This window comes from Acanthopagrus latus, chromosome 19 (genome assembly GCF_904848185.1).
Source record: "Acanthopagrus latus isolate v.2019 chromosome 19, fAcaLat1.1, whole genome shotgun sequence".
In the NCBI taxonomy this organism is placed as follows: Eukaryota; Metazoa; Chordata; class Actinopteri; order Spariformes; family Sparidae; genus Acanthopagrus; species Acanthopagrus latus.
This window is the reverse complement of record NC_051057.1, coordinates 15,459,378-15,479,968: the sequence shown is the minus strand read 5'-3', so window position 1 is coordinate 15,479,968 and position 20,591 is coordinate 15,459,378. Positions and strand designations below refer to the sequence as shown.

Sequence of the window (20,591 nt, the reverse complement as noted above, 5' to 3'; positions counted from 1 at the left end):
TTTGTGGGTCCTGCAAAGCCTGTTGACTACTGGCTATATGACTACTATGATAGAAAGTACAGTAAGTTTAAATTCTTCTGACACCAGGATATTTCAGGCTCCGCACAAGTGTCTTTGATTTAAAAAAAATAAATAAAAATGAAGCGAAAGATGTTAACCATCTAAACCTGATGCTTGTAATCATCTGGGATCAAATAAAAGAAAATGTATCTATGATGAGGCTAAAGTATGTCTGGGAGGTTTTACACTGTGGAGTGGAGTTGTTGAGTAAACCAGACATTTTGCAGTATAGAAGCTCGGCAAAAATGTATCATAGAAATTTCTCCTCAGTTTTCTGCCTCTAACCTTTTTGATCTAAAAATAAAGTGACTCTACAAGTAGGAACCAGTGGACTCCAAACGGCCTGAGAGATGCTCCGAAACACCTCCTGGAGGAACAATTTTGTCCCTGACACTTTGTCAAATTTCTTCTCTGATCCATCCTGTTCACTCTGCAGGGCTCTCCTTTGTGGATCCTTTGGTCCAACTCTGTACCTGCAGTGTACTCACCAAAACTGGACCCACATATTATCATCAAGTCACATGCAGAACAATGACAGATGTTGTGAGGAGCGGCAACACACAGAGTCACATGTTTCTGTTCGACATTTACTGCGAGACACATCTACGCCATCCTCATCATTATAATTACACATTCGTATGTCTGATGTTTGTCTGGTGAAATAAAAATCAATTTGAAGAATGTTTTAACTGTGTTTTCACTTTGTATGTCTTTCGATCTCACAAAAGTGTGTTGTGCAAAGCAGCTTTCCTGGAAGATGTAGCAGCTCAGCTATTACATCAGCTGAATCTCCACCAAAGCATTTGTGGTTCACTCCAGCTGTCAGTCAATAGTAGGTGCTGTTCATCGACAATATATTTGCTTTTACAAGAAGACCTGTCCCGGTGAACCAGTTGATTGTTTCATATATTTTTCATCACTTTTTTGTTGAGTTTTCATCAGAACATTCATGGACACAGACATATTCTGCAAAAGAGGTGGGGAAGGGACAGAAGCCTGTTGGGTACAAATGAAGCTCTCTCACATGTTGCAGAAGAAGTTGCCAGACTGTTTAATATCACAGCCGAGCCATTCACAGTGTAGCATATATGCTCTAAACCTATGCATGAAATGTAAGACGTCTAAACTGATCACCTTGACCACCTTCCTATGTCTCCAGCGTGGTACCTGCAGGCAGACAGAGGTGCACCAAGGGGACTCTGGAAGCTGGGGTGCTGCACCAGACACCGGCTAGAGCCAGAGGCCAGACTGAGCTTTATCAATATAAAGCTGATGTCCAACGTCCAAACTCAAACAATTTTCATAAGTCAAAATGCAGGAAACAAAAAGCAGACAGGGAGAAATCACAGGAGCATCAGGACTGAGGTAAAGATACAGAGCAGGAACACAGGTGATGCATGACAACAACAGACCACCTGAAAACGAGATTAAACAGGCTTTAATAGACAGGTGGACAGAAAAATGTCGAGAAAAGGACAAAGGGACAAAATGAAAAGCAAAATGGGAAAATTAACTAAACCAAAAACTCAAAACATGACAGCTTTCGATGATCATAAAGAAATATGAGTTGACATCTGCCCTTGTTCGGTATCAGATAGAAACTGGAAGTGGTAACAACCTGGGGGAAGTCATCAATGTAGGAGCAGATTTCCCAATAATGGAAACATTAGGATTTCATAAGAGAAAGACCCTCCTCTCACCACCCCCAGGCGAGGTATGTATAAATACAGAATGAATTTAACGTGGTTCACTTCACTCCTCCTCCTCTGCATGCAGTCCGACTGTGGTGGGACATTCAAGCCTGTAAGTATTCTTCACGTTTATACTGATGGATGAGTTCTTACTGTGCACGTTTAGTTTAATGTGTGAAGAATTCGTTGCAGTTTACAATTGAATCTGTGCAGCTGAGATGAAGTTTATAATAGTAATAGGAAACAAAACCAAATTCAGTTCACAAAATATATGTTTACATTGCTTTTCAGTGTTTCACAGAGATACAATGCAGGTTTTTCTTTTCATTGCAGAACCATGAGCAAGAACACTTTGTTAAAAAATGAAGAGCTTCAGAGGGGAGAGTACCTGATGTCCAACAATGGAAGGTGGAAGGCCGTTCTCCAGGTGAGTAAACCAGATTTCTTTGAAGGTCGTTAAAGTGTATAAATTACTTACCAAGACGTCTGAAATTAAATATATGAGACATTTTTATTCTATTTTATTTACTTATCTAGGAAATGCATATTTCCCTAACAGCCAAATGTCTCCATTTCTGCTCTGCAGGATGATGGTAACTTTGTCCTCTATGATGACGGCAAGGTTGTTTGGGCTTCTAACACTCACGGGTCAGATGGTTATCGCCTGTGCATGCAGCCCGACTGCAACCTGGTCATTTACAACAGGGGTAACGTTCCCAAGTGGGCCACAAACACCTACCAGGCCAAAGCAGTCCAGATGTGCCGTGTAGTGCTGACCGACGAAGGCAAACTGGAGCTGTACAGGGATGAACAAATTTGGAGCTCTGCTGACTCCCATGGCACAAAATTATAAAATGATGTCAATATTTTGAAATGAATGCTCTGCCCTGGAAAGTCATCTCTGGATGTCAGTGTTGATTACAGTTAACCTGCCTACTATGTCATCTGGAGTCAAATAAAAGCACATTTTCATGACGTTCCTCTCTTTGTGCTTTGTGCATCAACAACCAGACTGTAAATCCAAGGCTTTGAGTAGGCAAACCGTGAATGCATTGTTGAACCATATATAGTGCTGAGGAGAAACATGAGTTTGTTGACCAGAGAAGTTTTGCGACTGTAACAAAGCACCACAAGATGTCAGTCTAGTCCCAGCCTCTGTTCCTACATAAGCCTCACAGCACATGCATATTAGAAAAGTGTTAAATCTCCTTTAAATATGAAATTTTGCTCATCTTCGTGCTGAATCTTAGGCAGGGGATTCTCACAAATGTGATTATAATGTATGGTTTTGTAAAGGTGTAAGTAAGTAGTGTATGTAAAGTTTAAAAAAACAATGTTTCACACATAACACACAATCTAAAGTCTCTTGTTATCTCTTAACCTGCCAGCTATCATGATTTGATCTTCAACCAGGATTCTAATGCCTCTATTATCTTATATTTCATGACATTATTCCTGCAGAATGATTGTGACAACACGTGATGACGCACTGGCTGAAAAAATGTGCATCAGTTTTTGAAATGATTGTACCATGGTAAGTAAGAACGCTGAATATTTATAATAATTATTTTTACTTTAAATATTTCCAAATTTCTATTATTTTATGTGCCATGATACTTGGCTAAAATCCCTGCAAGTGAAAACCTTCTCGGCAGTTAATGTAAATCTTATTCTGAATCTGATTATGGCAAAATGTGTGCAAAATGTGTCTTTTTATTTTGGTGTGGAGAGACAAAGCTGACAACATCAGTCATGATCAATCAATCATTTGTCCCAGATCTGCTCAGTCTGTTTATCAAAGCTGTAATATGTAGGAATGGGCCACCTGTCAAATTCACACTCAGAACAAATGGGGGCACAGTACATCACCAGTCAAACTGCTTACTGTAGCTGGTCTTAGCTAGTTAGCTCAGTTAGCCATGCAGTTAGTGGCACTTGGGGACCAGGGGATTGTTGATGTTTGCGCAGGAGCTAGCACAGACCATGTTAGCATGCTAACTTAAGAACAGTAGCTCTGAACCAACAGTCCCTGATTGTCCCCCATCAAATAAAATGTAGGCTAGCTGTCTTGCCTGAATGTTGATGACTAATGTGTTTCAGCATGAAGCTACCCTGCTGAAAGCTGACAGAAAAGCTAAAAAGTGAAGATGAGATTTTTTGCTATGCAACAGTGTTGCAGACCACATCCTTGCAAGTAGATGCAAGTTTACATTTTTCTTGTGCCCCCAAAAATACCTTGATACCAAACTTTCAAAAAATATTGCTCCAGCTTTTCGCTGCCACATAATACATCGACATCATACTGTCAAAACTGCAATTTCTTCACATTCTGTTGATTCTGTTCCTTTATGTTTTCCACTAAAACTCACAGCAATTGACATATCGGCCCTTTAAGACAGTGATTTTGAAATCCCTCCTCAAACATCCTAGTGGACTAGTGATGACATATTTAGAACAGATTTTCACACACTGTGGCCAAAACTGTGCCCAGAAAGGGGGCAGTCGTTCTACTCATTATCATGTTTGTGCCATCACTCCTGCTGCTTTTGCTGCCAGCCCTGAAACACCATTTTGTGCCCTGTCTAGACGGAGCCATTGTGTGCTCTGCTCCTTGTGCCGAGACTAAAAATCTCATTAACAGCGCGAGGGAACTGGCAGAACTGGGGCTCACTCTCAGGCCCTCTGTGTGCTAAAAATAGAGGAAGAGGGTGATTACTGTATAGATCTGTGATTATGACTCAGCTGTTAACCACCGTGGAGCTGATGTCTGATGTCATTAGAAACAAGACAAAAAAATTAATATGTTATGAAATATATACACGCTTAATTCTGCCATATATGTTCTAACATCATGACAAATCTTCAAGTGCATTTTCAAAGCAGAACCACTAGATGGCAAACAAGACTTATACTCAAGAGCAGTTCTCATGAAGAATTAAAAACCTCTGCTTGATACTTGGAAATACAGTTCAAGTACCGTATTCTCTCTGGATTAGGCTCAGAAGGATAGAAAAAAACAGACAGGGGTTTTACAAGTAAGGGTTGAAAATTTGTATTCAATGCACAACAACAACAGCACAAAATAACAAATGAAATGGACCCAAAAAAATAGTGAGCACAATAACTGCAGGACGTTTGTGTAGGACAAATGATGTATTTGAGCTTTCCTGACATTTGTAGGAGCTTTTTTATATAATCTTCTATCTGTATTATGTATTTTTGTTTATTGAATACTCACACATATTTGATGCACTCGACAAATTCAGGGTTTTCGGAGACACTTAACACATAATAACTATTCAGAATGATCCATTTATACCTTATATTGTGCATTCACTTACTGCAGGAAGTTGTTGAAAGTGTGGACAGTCTTCATGGTTGGTGAGGTTTAGTTGTAGGTTGCCAATGACACATTCTGTTATGCAGTGTTAAAATTACAGCTCACTCCAGACATTCAAGACGTTGCTGTAAATCATATAGAGGATACTGGCACTTTATTGGCCAAGACTTTGCCAACACAATAAGTCTGTGAAATGAAATCAGCCGGCAATTATTAGTCTACACTTTCTGACGATCCAACCTCTTAATTAATGTATTTTTCTTCCACAACTGGAGCTCTCAAAGACCTGCCAAACAGCCATCAGACCACAGACTCTTTATTAAAAAAAAGGTACAAAAGGCCCTTTCTTTTATTTTTATTAACATATTAAACAGCAAGGCCCTTCTGGTGCCCTATTCTGGTTTAGATTCTGGTTTCACAGTGGGGACTGTTGCACTGTTCTGGGTTTGAAAGCAGGTTCTGGTGGCTTGGTTCTGGTTTATGAAAAAATAACCTATGTTTAAAACTCCTTGCCTGAAAATGCTGAGACAAAATAAGCTTAAATATGTTAAAAACAACAACAACAACAAATAGGAAACTATACACTGGAAAAAATTTCACTGTAAAAAAACAGTAAAATACTGGCAGCAGGGACGCCAGTATAGGTGGGTGTTGTGGTTATTTTACAGCACATCTACCATAATTTATTTAACAGTATATTACTGTATTTTGGATTACAGTACAGTACAGTAGAAGAAGTGTGGGTTATGGTGATTTTACAGTATATGCCAGTGTGTTATAAAATCTGTTATTTTTGCATTCGTATAAATCCTCACCAATTTAAAAACAAAGTATGCAGGACCTCTCAAATACCCAGCTCTAGGCGACCACATTCATCCCAACAGCCAGTCATCATCCAAAACACACAGCTTGACTTTTCTTGTATTTTACTAATGTCTTGCCTGCTTAGAGCGGATCAGAAACACATTCAGCAACAACATGCATTCATCACTGTTCATCTGTCTTTGCTCAGCTGAAGAAAAGTAGCAGGATAAGCTAGCGGACGAGGAGGGTAGCGAAGATTGGACAGTAAAAACCAGATGCAGACCTTTAAGTAATAAGTTCAAGAACTCTGGTATAGAACACAAGAGAACATATATTCCATAACATTGCTGTAGTTTATTACAAAGTGCTCATTTTTACAGCAGACTTTGTAAGATTAGTAATTGCATTACCGCATTTGGAAGAAACTGTCTCCAATAAAATCATTAGTGACAGGTTTTACTGAACTCATGAGCATAATCTCAGATGCTGAATTAAAATAGCATCAAGAACAGTGTAACACTGATTTAAAATGCCATCAAGGACAGTGTAACAGTCTAGCTTGAAAACAAGTATTTTGCATGTGAACAATAGAAAGTGGACAGGGAGAAATGAAAGAGGGGGAGAAAGAAAGAGTGAACAGTGAGTACTTGACAGCAGCGTTTGGCTGGTGTCCTCAGTCACCGATGACGAGTGCTGTAAATAAATAAATAAATAAATAAAATTAGCAACACAACATCTCTGGTAAAATATAAAAATATAAAAGACTAATGGAGGGAGAGAAAGAAACATAAAAATGAGGGGAGAGAAGTGGGCCAGAGCAATAAACTGTTCAAGGGAGAGAGAAAATGATTAAAGACAGGATGAAAAGTGCAAAGAAGAGAAAAGCAAGAGACAGAAAGAAGAGAGCGTGGTTAGTTATAGTTTAGGGAGGGTTACCTCTGGAAAACTAGTGTACAGTGAAGTTAATGAAGTTAAATCAATACATGATAAGATACTGACACATACAGTTTACAATAGAAAAAAACTTTATGAAGGTCAGCAACACCTACGGCTAATTGAGCACAAGCTAACTACAGGGCTTAACTTCGCCCTATTTAGCAACCTGAACTAATGAAACAGACCCAATGAAACACTGGAAATGTCAACAGTTCAATAATCACAGAGACAAAACAACACTGGACACAATTTTTGTGTCGCCTTTTATCGTAGGTTGATATAAAACCACTTCAGCTAAAGTCTGGTCACTGTGCCGACGCCTGGTGAGAGAAACAGAATTATCCCCTTCTATACCACCAGACTACAGAGTTAGCACACGTCTCCACTGCTTGACAGAAAATACTGTTGAAAAAAATGACAGTTTCTCATTGCTGACTGAGCATTAACTGTTAATTTACATGTGAGGAATGAATATTTAACAGTATTTTACAATGATCTTAAAATACAGTAAGATACTGTCGTAATCCACTGTAAATTTACAGCAATGTGTGACAAATACTGTTTTATGCTGTTAAATTACAGTTATCTACTGTAATTGTCAAATGACTGATTGAACTGTTAATTCATATGTGAGGGATGAAAATGTCACAGTATTTTACAATTATAAAACACAGTAGGATACTGTTGTTAACTTAAAAGTTAACAAAACTTATTTCCATCATGGTCCTGGCTGTCCAAAATCAGGACAAAGACTGCTGTGTTCAGTGGCCAGAGAGGCCGGCAGTGGTGGCACAGGGAGCCTATTGCTACCCCCACCACCACAGTCACAAGTTAACAGGTAGTCAGCTTGTTAGTGCCGTGTAAGGATTACTGAAGGGCCTCCAGGCCATAGGGCCCCTGAACAAGAGACTTTATACACAGTGACTGTTGACATTCCTTGTTGGCAAATCAGTTAAACGAAAGAGGTGCAAAAATGACCACAAAGACACACCAACACAAGCAAAGATACACAAAACCACCAAAGAGATACAAAATGACCACAAAGACGAACAAACACCTGCAAGGAGTGACCATATGGACACAGAGAGACACATCACGGCAAAAGAATGATACAAAATAAAGAGATGAAGAAAAAAAAAATCAATGTATAAATATTATATGTATACAAAAAGCAAGGAAACTGGATGTGATGCCACCATGAAGAAAAAACTAGATGACCACAGACGCAAAACGACCACAAAGCCGGTCGAGACGTCCACAAACAACACAGAGGTGTGTCTCCCGCTCGAGGAGCCAGGTTGTCCCTCAAAGGAACAATATCCACAGCTGTAAGCCATTTGGCAACTCACAGTTTACGACAGCCAGGAGCCTGGGCTTTACATTTGTGTCCCCTTCTCTTAAAATTGAGACACACTGCATGAAAACATCCAGACGCTTGACTGGCGGTCCTCTTTTCTGGCGTACCGCACGCTCGCACCCACTTTTTCTTACGCCTCCCCGAGTTTGCCGTGCGCGCATACAGGCGCCTTTACGGTAGCCCGTCTCCCTGCGCACCGCGCCTGGCAGGAGCCCACAGCTCCACAGACCGAGCAGCGCCGACAATGACGCGCGTGGAAGACGGTCGAGAAATGAACGCGCTGCCTGAAAACAGACACATCTGAGGCGGGCCCGTGAACGCAGCACGCTCAACTGGGAAGGAATCTTTTTTTCTTCCTCTTCTTTTGCTTCAAGGGGCCGAGCTCTTCCTCCCGTGTTGCTTCGGTGTAAATAGGCGGAGGAGCAGGGAAAAAAAGCTGTTTTGCATGCAGCCTACAGGGCGCATGAAGTCTGGGATATATTTTTCCACCCTGTCCAGCAGCGACCTCGCAATGCTGCTCGTTTCTGTCTGAAGGAAGAAGTGTGCGTGTGGAGAGAAGGGGAGGAATTTCTCCCTTCCTCTCTCACTCTTTTCAGCATTATCTGTTTTTTTGTGTGTGTGTGTTTGTCTTCCGTGCAAGATGTTTTGAGCGCCAAGGGAGGCTGAGAGCGGCTGGTGTCGTCTGGGGGTGGAGGTGGTGGTGTAGCGTGGAGAGGAGGTGGAGGAGGAGGAGGGCGGTTTGTTCTACTGCGCAGACAAGCGGCGGACCGTCTCTGCGTCTGAACCACAACAACACAGCAGACAGCCCGAGGAGAGCAGGGAGAGAAGGTTCCGGGGATTTGGGGGGTTGAAAAGAGAAAAAAAAAAAATCTGGACACATATAACGGCGTGAAAATGACGATGTCTGTCCCGGAGAGGAAATCGGGATCGGAGGGGAAGGAGGAGGAGAGCGAGGATGAGAGTGAGATCCTGGAGGAGAGCCCGTGCGGCCGCTGGCAGAAACGGAAAGAGCAGGTTGGTCTATGTGTGTGTGTGTGTGTGTGTGTGCGCGCGCGCGCGCGCGTGTGTTCCTGCAATTGCCATCAGCCAGCTCTTTGATCAGGAAATAAATCAATGGAGTTGCAATCTCTGAATCAAGCCGGACACGTCCCCCCCTCCTCAGTTATGCAATTCTCTCGAGCCAGGCCAGAGAGTATTAAATGCCCCATCCCACCATTAACCCGACGCACCGACGTGTCCGCTGATCTGCTTAGTCTCTGTCAGTGGGACAGGAATAGGTTATTTCACCCCCGCCGCCTCTTTTCTTCCTTCCTTTCCAGGAGGATTACTGTGCGGGATCTTGACATTGAACCTGAAGTTTTACGAGGCTCCGACTCTTTGAAAATTCAAGGGGGCTGCAAATCACAGCGAGACAACGTGCAGTGCAAGTTCTCCACTTAAAGGATGAGTTCACCCAAAAATGTGAAGTCAGTCACCAGCAGCTGTGAAGCTCCACAAATGTTTTGTTAACTATGAAATCTCACCGGACCTTTTTTTCAATTTTTCGTGTCTAGACTAGATACTGTCTGACTGAATTTTTCATTTTGGGGTGAATGCATCCCTTAATTCATGGCTGCAAAACGCACTAACACACTGCGGGTCATGTAATACAAGACTGACTTCTTCACTTAAAGGATAAGTTCAGCCAAAAATGTAAAATTCTGTCATTAAGTCCGCAAAATGTACCTGGAGCTTCACAGCAAATCGGCGTTGCAGCGTTCTCCCCAGAAGTAGCTGTGGACAAAACAGTGGATTAAAAAACACAAAATGGCTCCATACAGCTTGTCCCAGCTTAATCCAGGTCTTCCAAAGCCCGGAGGTACCACACTGTTTAGAAAACAGGTTATTTACACCCACGTCCCAACGCTTTTAGCTTAGCTTCTACAGTAAAGATATCAGCTCAAAAAAAATTAAAAATAATGATAATCTCAGGGCCTCGGGAGACTTTGATTATGCAGGATAAGCTGTATTTTTGCATTTTAAAGCAAGTCCCCATCTACTACAGTTGTGAAGCTCCAGGAATGTTTTGTTGACGACGAAATCTGACCAGAGTTTTCGTCGGCATGTGGCCGACTGGATACTGACTGAACTGACTTTTTCATTTTTGGGTGAACTTGTCCTTTAACTCATGTCTGAAAAACACACTAACACATTGTGGTGGTGTAAATACAAGTCTGACTGCTTCAGTCAAGTTCACCCAAAAATGAAAATTCAGTCAGTGTCTGCTCATGTTGGGTGAAGTTTACTAGTCCAGCAGTTTGGCGGACCCTGCCACCTTTCTCGCTTCAGTCAGTGTTCTGGATAAATACAGGACAAATTATTGTTGTTACTGAGGGATACTACGAGTCCCTGTCTGTCCCAGATCTACTGCTATATATGTATGACTCCACCGCCTTTCCACATGAGGATCAGCAGGAGATGGACTGTTCAGACATTAGCAGCATTACAGAAAATAACCCAGTGGCCTCGCTCGAAGCTTCCTCTCCCAACAACAACTCCATGTTTGTTCCATGTCGCCAATGAAGACACAAAATGCAGCTAGTTTCTTAGATATCCTCTACATCAGCAGCCTCCATGCTGCTAAAACCTGTCTATTAGAGCCAGATTAATTGATTAGTTGTCCACTGTTGCTTTGATTGCAAAGTATTTTAATCATTAATTAACCAGTCTCAGTAATTTTTAAAGAAAAATGTGTCAAAATTCTCGGATTCCAGCTTCTGAAATGTTAATATTTTCTAGTTTCTTTACTCTTCTAGGACAGTAAACAGCATTTATTTGTGTTGTGGACAAAACAAGACTTGTGGGGTCATCATCTGATCAAAATTTTTCAAAATTGTCTGACATTTTACAGACCGAACAACTGATCGATTAACTGAGAAAATAACAGACAAATTAATCAACAATGAAAATAATTCAGTCCGTTGCAGCCGTGCTGTTTACACACTTTGTCTGAGGAATGTCCGACATCTTCAAAAGAACACAACAGTTCGCTCATTATCAGAGTGAAAAAACGGACTTCTGAATTTCTCAACAATTGTGAGGCGGTGGGCGTCGCCTCCGCTTACTGCTCCTGATAAGCCCTGAGAATTTAAGTAGAAGGTTATCTCTGCCACACACACTGTGTCCTCTGAACGCCCCGACCACCTGACCTCCCTGCACTTCTGTGTCAGCGAGCATCATTCATGTTAGAGCCGACACACACACACACACACACACACACACACACACACACACACGCTACCCCACCCTGGTGTTTTTCCACTGATTGATTATCCATCACGACTTCTGGGCTTCCTCCGCTGTCACATTTCCATTAGCCCTCTGCAGACAGCACCAGTCTTTTAGAGGTGGCTGCCATAATAAAAATCGATGTCTGAATATCAGTAGCATTAATTTCTTTATGTCAGCACATGTCATGAAATGAGAAATCTGTGCTTTGTTACAATTGGATTTAGGTTCAGTTCCTTTGCATCAGACAAATCTTTTTTCCTTCTTTTTTTTTTTTTTTACGGAATATTAACATGAACAAACATTTTGCTTAAGAACAAATTTAGCACATTTTGAAATAAAAATTTCCCTGAAATCCTAGATGTGGGAAGCACAATTTCATTAATCAAAACAGACACTCCACCTGATGACTTTTATTCACAATCAATTATTCTTTAAAAAAATCAAAATGTAGTCAGCTCATAGTGACATAAGCTAGAAAAACACACTAAATCCTCATATTTTAGGGTCAGTTTTTCTATAGATTAAGTAATATTGGATGTAGATCGACCAATGGATTAATTGACCAATCATATAAACACTGCTGCAGTATAATCATTCTGATAGACTTCTATTTAAAGTCCTTAAACTGGGACATCAACCACTGACTTATAGTTAGTATAAAGTATAAATTAGTCTGTCAATTTTGTGTCAGTGTGGGTAATTATTTGCTGATAAAATGTCAGAAAACAGCCAGAAATTGTTCCTCATAAGAGCCTAAACCACAAGATGACGTCCTACAATCTCTCATTTTATCCAAACAATAATTAAAAAATCAAAATGTAGTCGGTTTATGATGACATAAACTACACAAAAGCACTTGATCTGAAAGGAAGACATGGAGTCCGCTAATGTAAACTACCTTATACATTTAATCAGACATAATCGTTTTCCTGGATTGACAAATTTAGTAATTTAATAAAGCAGTATGATTTAGTCATCATGAAAACACAATATTCTCTGTTGCCCTCACTGTTGATGCTCTTGGACCTACACTCAACAGTTTCAGCCGCCTCTGTCTTTCACTTCATTGCTCACCTTGAGCTAGCATTTTTAATGATGAGCTGTTGCCAGGCTGCGGTGTTTACACATGTTTGATCCTGACTATCACAAACAAAATGAGCCCATGTGACATTATATCTCAGGAGCCGGTGGAACTGTCACTGCTCCAGCAGGTTCAAACCGTAGCTGCCTTTGAAATGGCCGTCGTGTTGACAGATCTGTGAAATCAGTCAGAATCGTATTAGTACAAAGGATATGATTGAACCATCAATCAAATGGATTTGTCAATGCAGACGTGACTGTTTGCATGCACTCGTTGGCTCCCCTCTCCGTCCAGTGGGCCCGGGTGTGTCTGAGCGGCAGGTTTGAAATGCACATGAATGCTCGGTAAATAAGTCAGTGGGTGAAAGTTCACAATGCACGCTGCCCTATCTGTTATTCAGACCAGGCATTAAAATAAACATCACGGTCACATGGTCCGCACGTGTTGCCTTGTTTTCTCAGCAGGCAGGAATGGTTTTCACTTTTTTTTAAACAGGACGAATGTGGTACCTTCAGAGTCAGTTTAAGCACTACAACTGTTAAGGCACGTTTTCTGGCTCAGATGTGTGAAAAGCTACAGAAAATGTTCCCACGAGATGATGCAATAAATTAATTAAACTGAGGTTGGTGGATGAACAATTTCCAAATTAAATGGCTGTGGTGAATTGTGGTAAAATTCTGCCTTCTGGCTTGAGACGTGAGTTTGTGATCTCTGACTGGTGGCACGTATATCTTTGATTGAGTCATCTGTGCTGTTCCCAGAGTGGCGACATTCATGCTAACGAAGGACGCTTTACACAAGCAAGGTAGTGACTCACATAATACTGCTGTTGGGACATGAATCTGACAAAAAACTGCCACCTTTCTTCCAGGTTATCTTAGGAATAGCAGGATAAGAATCTTACTAATCTTTCTGTTAAGATATAGTTCTGAAATTACACTTTCTGAGGAGAAATATTAAAACATGTGATCCAATTTTGTCTATGTATTATTTTGAAGAGATATCTTCTGCAGTTAGCATGCCTGTCCCAGTCCAAAGCAGCACATCTTTCTATCCCACTTTCTATTGATTACATTTTGAAAGATTTAGTTTGTGAGAGAACCTGATACTAACAATATTTAGCATTTCTGTTCTGCAAAAAAAAAGTCATTATTAATCAAAAATCATTATTTATGGTGTCCATAAATCCATTTAGATAAAATACCATACATTGTTGCCTAGTGCAAAGCTGCTTTGACTTCAAAAACTGGTTTGAGGACTGCTGTTGTTGCAAAACCGGCAGCGTATTATTATTTTATTTGGAACAGAGGTGAGCAGCTGGGGAGGATAATCCTGATTGGATCTGACTGAGAACCTAATGACACGCAGCAATTTGTCAATCGCAAGGTCATGCCCTAGAACATGCTCTGCTTTATCGTCCATTTTACTCTAAATGGTGTCATCATTCACACGATGAACGTCACGCTGTGTTGAAGCAGACTTGAAGACTTGATTGAGACCAAGAACTCATCGGGGAACTGAGGTCATAAATCAAGTGAGAAGGAGGGTTAATTTTTTTCATAGACTTCTATACAATCGCACTTATATTTGGAACCAGTGGAGTCGCCCCCCTGCTGTCCGTTAGAAGGAACGATGCCACTTCGACTCCACTATTCGTACTCGCAGTTAGCTGTCTGACTCCATGGCAACCTTGCAGTTCCTGTCTCAGTCTTGTCGGGCGCACATGGCGAAGCTGTGAAGCTCAGTTGGAGTCACATCCACTAGAGACACAGTGAACCCCAACCTATCACACTGTGCTCTTTTTTTTTTTTATTATCACAGCCTGGACGGAGGATTATCTCCAGCCCCCCTCCGATCTCGACTCGATATTGCAGCATGGTAGACCTCCTGAAGTGAATCCACGCCACCCATAGTGCACTGGCAGCATCACAGTACTCATTCCAGTAACTGTCTGTTTCCAGGAGCTGTCTCCATCTGCTCACGGAGTGATGAAAATGAGGCCACGAAACTGCATTTATTCATCATAGTGTTAATTCACAAGCACGGATGAATGTGTGAGGTTCGGTGTGATGGCCAGATGTTGTTTTCTGCACTTGCATGTTAAGTGAAACCCAATGCATGTGTCAGGGCTCGCACACGTGTCAACCTGTGAGCAATGTGGAAAAAAAACAACATTGCGTTTCAACAAGACACTTTGAAAAAAGATCAGTGCAACAGGCATTAGGTCGGAGAGGAGCTGGTAAAGAAATGGGCACAAATTATTAAACAACTGAAGGCTGAATTCCATTTCGCTTCTCTTGCTTCTTCTCCGGTGGTGGGCTGTGAAACGGCCTATGTTGATTACAGCATTGTTGTTGTTTGTCATGCAATTATGTGATGGTAGTCAAAGTTTCCCCCAGGAAACTGCTCAGCAGATGCCGCCCAGATCCTGACAAATCTCCAACCTCAATCATGAGTAGATGACGGCCTAAATGAGAACCACACTCATTAACGATACGGCATTTTGTTGTGAGGAATGTCACCACAGCTTTCCTTCCCTGGATGTGTGAACGTGTCATATTTCAAATTTAATGCAATAAGTAATTGAGGTGATTTTTGCCTCTAGTGTGGTGACCCACTTCAGACAGGAAACACTGATATTTACTACAATATCATAATATCATATACAATATACAATATCATAATCACATGGCAAAAGTCTACTAGTCTTAACATACTTGTAGGCAGGCTTGTTCTCTGTATGAAGTTTGAGCTCATGGGGTGAATGTAAGAAATCAATAAATCATTACGTAACCAGAAACTAAGACATGTGGCTCATAGCAGTCTCTTCATGTGGAAGCCATCTCGGACTGTCACTTGATTAACAATATTATAAAACAGAGAAAGATAATCAAAGGATAGAATACCGAATTTTTAAACTGACTTTCACCGAATCAGACATCATTGTTTCTCATGAAGTGCAAGTCGAACACGTCAGGATTTATTTTATCGCTGCAAAAGTCATCACCTCACAGTACCTGTGTTGTATGTCGGGCGGTGAACCTCCAGTAGTTTTTCGATGTTTTCTGTTTCAAAGAAGCGTCACTGGACTGAGGAAACCTGTCCTCAGCACAGCGCGTCGCCCCTCTTAAGCCCATGTCAAGTTGTGGCTTGCAGTGAGCGCTGCCTGTCCTGAGGGGATGCCCCTAATGACTTGCGCTCCATGATAATCTAGCAGTGCCGGCATGTTTCCTAGCTTGACAGCTGCCCTGTGAGGAATGACATCCACTCAGATTTCCCTGGAGGGGAAACGGAGAGAAGGGATAGTCAGCTTTGATCCACCTGTTAACACGCTCACCCGGTCCTCCCCGCCTGTTGCTTGGGGGCTCAAGGCTTTACTAGGAAAACACATCCACACGCATTCATTCCTAGAATACAGAAATAATGATTTGTGCAGATGCGTTCATTGATTTTTTTTTCCCCAGGGGTGGTTATATTTAGCCACACTAGCAGCAATGTTACCTCATCTTGTTGGTTGGTCCACTTTGATGTAGACTGAAAATCTAAGCACTTTTTTGATGGATTGACAGCAAAATTTGAACAGACATTCGTGGTTGCCAGAGGATTAACCCTACTGACTTTTGGGGATCCCTTGACCTTCTGCTAAGGCCGAGCTGTCTGGTAATGAGTGAAATATCTCAACAACAAATGGATTGCCATTACATTTTTCATATAGTTCGTTCTTGGAAGTTTTCATTTGTCCTGGACAATATCTCAGTCTCCTCTTGTTCATTCTCATTCGTGGTTCCCAGATGAGTTTCCCCGTCATGATTTTGGCATTTGTGGGTTTCAGTAAAATGTCTCAATGAGTTTTGGATAGATTGCCATGAAACATGAACTGCAGCTGAACTTCCAGTTGAATCGGAAATTGAATTTAATCGTGACCCCAAATATTGCGAAATAAGAAATGACTTGACATTGAGGCGAAAGAACATCTACTTGTTTGCACAGGTGTGTCTCATTTAACCACTGTTGATTCAAGGTGATTCCAGTCCAACTCTAAAAGAGACCTGCGGCTCCGCCTCCTCCGGGGTGCATGAATGATTTAATGGCGCCGTGTAACTTACCTGCTCATGTGTGATGACATACTGTATTTTTACTACCTGGGTGTGTCTGACCCAGCCTGCCAGATCGCATCAGGGAGGGCACTGTTTCCTATCTGTGTTTTACAGCTGTCCTTGTTCAGTTTCACTACACATCTCTCTGCCAGCGGCGGCTGGGGGGGGGGGGGCATTCTGTCAAGCTGTTGTTCACGTTAGCTAAGAGTCATTGCTCTGTACCATTTTTCTTGAAGAGGGGAGATACTGCTCTTACTTTCTGATGTTTACATGCTGCTATCTCACTGGCGGCCGTGCGTGACGGAGGCCTGTGTATATAAAACAGGAGCCGACATGAGGGTTTGAGCCGCTGATTACGCATTGGTCAGCACTTTGACGAAGAAGAGGAAGCCCTCTGGTACGCTGTTATCATCAGCTTGTGATATTGAGGACATTCCCGGGAGTTAATTTGAGAGTAAGCGTGGTAGCTGCAGCTGGCATCTACACTTCATTAAAGGTGAACAGAGGAAGGAGCAGGCGGCGCTCCTCATGCAGCTGTTAAGTCTCAAGTCAGAATCTTGTGCTAGTAGACTGAGACTGGTTCCTCTTATTTGTCCTCTGTGTGCACAGCTGAGTAGATCGCTCGTTCCCACAGATTGGTAGTTTATGGCCTCAAATTAATAACTCATGTGCCTCAAAGCTTTATACTTATTTATTGCCGTCATTTGATTGGTGTCCCTGAAATACCTGATTGGTTCCCCATCGTAATATACAAACAATAAAAGCAAACAGCCAAGAAGGATTTTTCGAGTTCACAAGCTACTTCTCAGGCAAAGTCGTAGGGATTGCAATGTTCAAGGTTTGCTCCCAGATTTAACTCGCAGATACGCAAGACGACTTTTGTTGGGATAGACTGCATGATTAACAACGAAATGTTTGTAATAAATCCCGAGTCTTTAATGAGTGCCTTTTTTGATCACATTTACTCATTTCCTCTTTCTTCCATTCTGCAGAGCATGTCATGCTTGGGACAGTTCAGAATGACAAACTGTCGGAAACTGAAAATATAATAGAGAAAAATCGAACATTTTTTGCATTTTTCCTCTATCTACCTTCAGTTTCTGTAACACCGCATTGACAGACACCACAAAAAAAAATATTCCACAAGCTAAGAACAGGTCCGCTGTGTCAGATCCACTGCAACGTCACAGCAAACAGCAGACAGAGTGAGGGTTCAACCTTTCAGGCTCAATCAGCCATCAAGCTGTCGCAAGATGCTTTTATACCTCGACCTTTCGGCCTCAGAGCATTTTCATGCGTCCGATCCGATCATGTGACCTCGACGGCTCCTATCACCTGGTTGTGAAATCTGACCCCTCTGTGGGTTATCAGACCTGTTGGGATATACAGAGAGGGGCCCGTCAGCGTTTTCCACTCCAGCTGTGTGAAATGGAGCTCCCCCGGACGTTCTGCCAGTCGGACGGGGAAGCTGGCATGAAAAGGAATCCTCCAGGAATGGCTGACATGTCTGCGGGCTCTCAGGGAGCTGTCATAATAGTTCATGTCACATGACATCTGCGGCCTCTCAGAAATGCCTCGCACCTACTCAAGCATGCGTCACTCGCAGTCTGCAAGGTCCGTGAAGGAGGGCAGTTTCACAGAGTCATGTTTTACAAAGTTCTTCTTTTTTTTTTTTTTTTTTTTTTTCAGATTTGCGTCCCTGAATTTCTGAGCTGTGAAAATTCTAGGACTTATCCCACAGAAACACAAGCCTTAACACCGCCACTTGGATTTGCATAATTCTAAATAATTCCATCATTATTCATCTCTCTTCATTTTTTAGCTCTTCTGTCAGAGCCTTGATTTGCAAATAAATGAAATTCACCAAAGGAAAACACTTCACTGAAAGACTCTGGAATACACCCACGGCTCAGAGCACTTGGAATATTAAGAACTGCTTTACTTGAAGCAACTTTAAGGTAACTATTTTACCTTAAAATAACATCTTCATACCCAAATATCACTCATTTTGGTGGAACTGGATCATTTTTTAGGAAGGAAATATCCTCCAGTTTTCCCTCTGATGTCCTCCAGCTGCTCTGCCTCAGCGTACTGTGATTTAAAAGAGTTTCCTGAAAGCAACCTGTTACTGCTGTGTACTGCAGCTACAAGTACGTGTGTATGTATGATGACTGACTGCCGGGTATTGCCAACCTCTACAGACATGGTGACGGTGTGAGAAGCGGCTGTGACGGAGTAAACTGAAACAAAAAACGAGACGGTGACTGTTGCTGTTCTGATTTGTGGGCAGCCACTTGTGCCCAAGCTTTGCCCACCACCTTGCAGAAATACTTGAGCATGCATGTTTAATTTGAGAAGGTTTTCAAGACATATGAGACCGGTGCGTTTTGTTTGTAGTTACGTTATCATTGTTATCAAGTGGTTACACCAAATTGCAGAAAATAAGAACTTGTCTTCAGATTTGTAGCTCTGTTTGGGTAACTTGTAAACTATAAACTGTCAAACTGTTTGACTACTGTTAGCTTGTTAGCTCAGATAGCTGGATAGGTATTTGGGGCCCAGGGCTAGCTGGTTAGCATGCTAATATCAATAGATATCTGCAACACAGCATAGAGACGTCTTTGACTTATCGTATGATTTTAATTTTGGTTTTTGTTGTTTTAAACCAAATAGAGCATCTGTCCAGAATCACTATTGTGCACGTGCATTCCATAAACTTGAGAAATTCGTCAAGGCAGGAAGAATCTCAGCAGGAAAGCGACGCAGCAGTCTATGTGCCCTTTATTATCAAAATATATACCGACATCTGACTCTGACTGTGGAAACGTAACAAGGGGGATTTTCTTGAAGACACGTGGAGCTTTTTAAATCTGGTCTTGTGATTCTGATGCACACACACACACACACACACACACACACACACACAGACACATTAGTGTTTAATAATAGTCTATGTCCAGTTCCTGTTATCTATTGTAACATGAAGCCTTTAATAAAGCTTTGTGAGGCCCGCCGCTGTCTACACTAAGTGCTGACTGATTCCCGGAATGTCTGAGGCCTGCTGGTTTAAAAGAGCTGCTGCCGAACAGAGCAGAGACCGTAAAGACATTAAAGGTGCTGTTATGGTTCGGGTTGATGTTGTTGTTCACCCCCCCCCTCCCCTTTAAGGCAAAGGCCAAGGTCCTCCACCTCCACTTTGATCAGAGAACATGTGTGTGAATATCAGCCCTAAAAAAACGTTGCACAAATCCTCCAGGGCCGCTGCAGGCAGGCAGGAGAGGGTTGCGTAAAGCCTCTATAAACACGACTATCTATGTGTTTTAACTCTCAATAAAGGAGGGATACAGCGCACAGTTATACACACACACGCGCTTTTACAGCTTCAAAGGGAGCTCTCTCTCACTGTCTCGGCTTTGTTGACCAGCTGATATGATAGAGTGTGTGTGCAGGTTTCAAAGTGTTGATTCATTCCTATGAACTTCAACACCAGCAGCTCATATCGCGACCTTTGAAATTAAATATGGATATCTGTGTGTGTGTGTGTGTGTGTGTTTTTGTGTGTGTGTGTGTGTGTGTGTCAAATATGAACATTAAAAAGGGGACGGAGAGACCTTGACGATTAACGTTGACGGTCGTTGACGTCGACCAAACACGTAGGCAAATGATTTTGACACTCTGCAATTTATAATTGCTGTAAAGTTAAGCTGTGTGTTTAAACTGTCTCGGGGCTGTTTTGACTTGAGTTTTTAAGCTAATATTTTTAATAGCACTAATATGGTAGAATTCAGCACCATTGATGTAAAACCATAAGAGAACCATCAATTTTCTTGAGTGACGTGCAGCAAAATGCCTGCAGAAATACCCTTTTTTTTTTTTTTTTTTTAATTTATTTTGCAGGTCGCTACTGTAACATGCACTGCATTCTGGGTATCGTTTGAGATGTTTCATGGATTTG

The 20,591-nt window shown here is 41.8% G+C and overlaps 2 protein-coding genes across 3 annotated transcripts in view; both read left to right on the top strand.

The window, feature by feature from the left end:
- Positions 1–1,811: 1,811 nt before the first annotated feature.
- LOC119008680 (mannose-specific lectin-like) lies at positions 1,812–2,730 on the top strand. Its single transcript, XM_037079275.1, has 3 exons — positions 1,812–1,863; positions 2,085–2,178; positions 2,338–2,730. Exons 2-3 carry the CDS (start codon positions 2,089–2,091, stop codon positions 2,602–2,604), a joined length of 357 nt encoding a protein of 118 aa, XP_036935170.1. The 5' UTR covers positions 1,812–1,863; positions 2,085–2,088; the 3' UTR covers positions 2,605–2,730.
- A 5,566-nt stretch (positions 2,731–8,296) lies between these two features.
- The window catches only part of nrbp2b (nuclear receptor binding protein 2b), a 37,196-nt gene continuing 24,901 nt past the window's right edge, over positions 8,297–20,591 (top strand). Inside the window, exon 1 of one of the 2 annotated variants that reach the window (XM_037079139.1) lies at positions 8,297–9,202. In XM_037079139.1, the coding sequence (XP_036935034.1) occupies positions 9,083–9,202 (120 nt within the window). In that variant the 5' untranslated portion in view covers positions 8,297–9,082. The remainder of the gene's footprint in view (positions 9,203–20,591) is intronic. The other variant, XM_037079140.1, reaches the window with a different exon arrangement.

Excerpts from the sequence above, each read along its gene's own strand:
- LOC119008680 (XM_037079275.1), top strand. The coding sequence starts at position 2,089 with ATGAGCAAGAACACTTTGTTAAAAAATGAAGAGCTTCAGAGGGGAGAG. Across the intron at positions 2,179-2,337 it reads GGTGGAAGGCCGTTCTCCAG|GATGATGGTAACTTTGTCCT; the intron begins GTGAGTAAACCA and ends TCTGCTCTGCAG.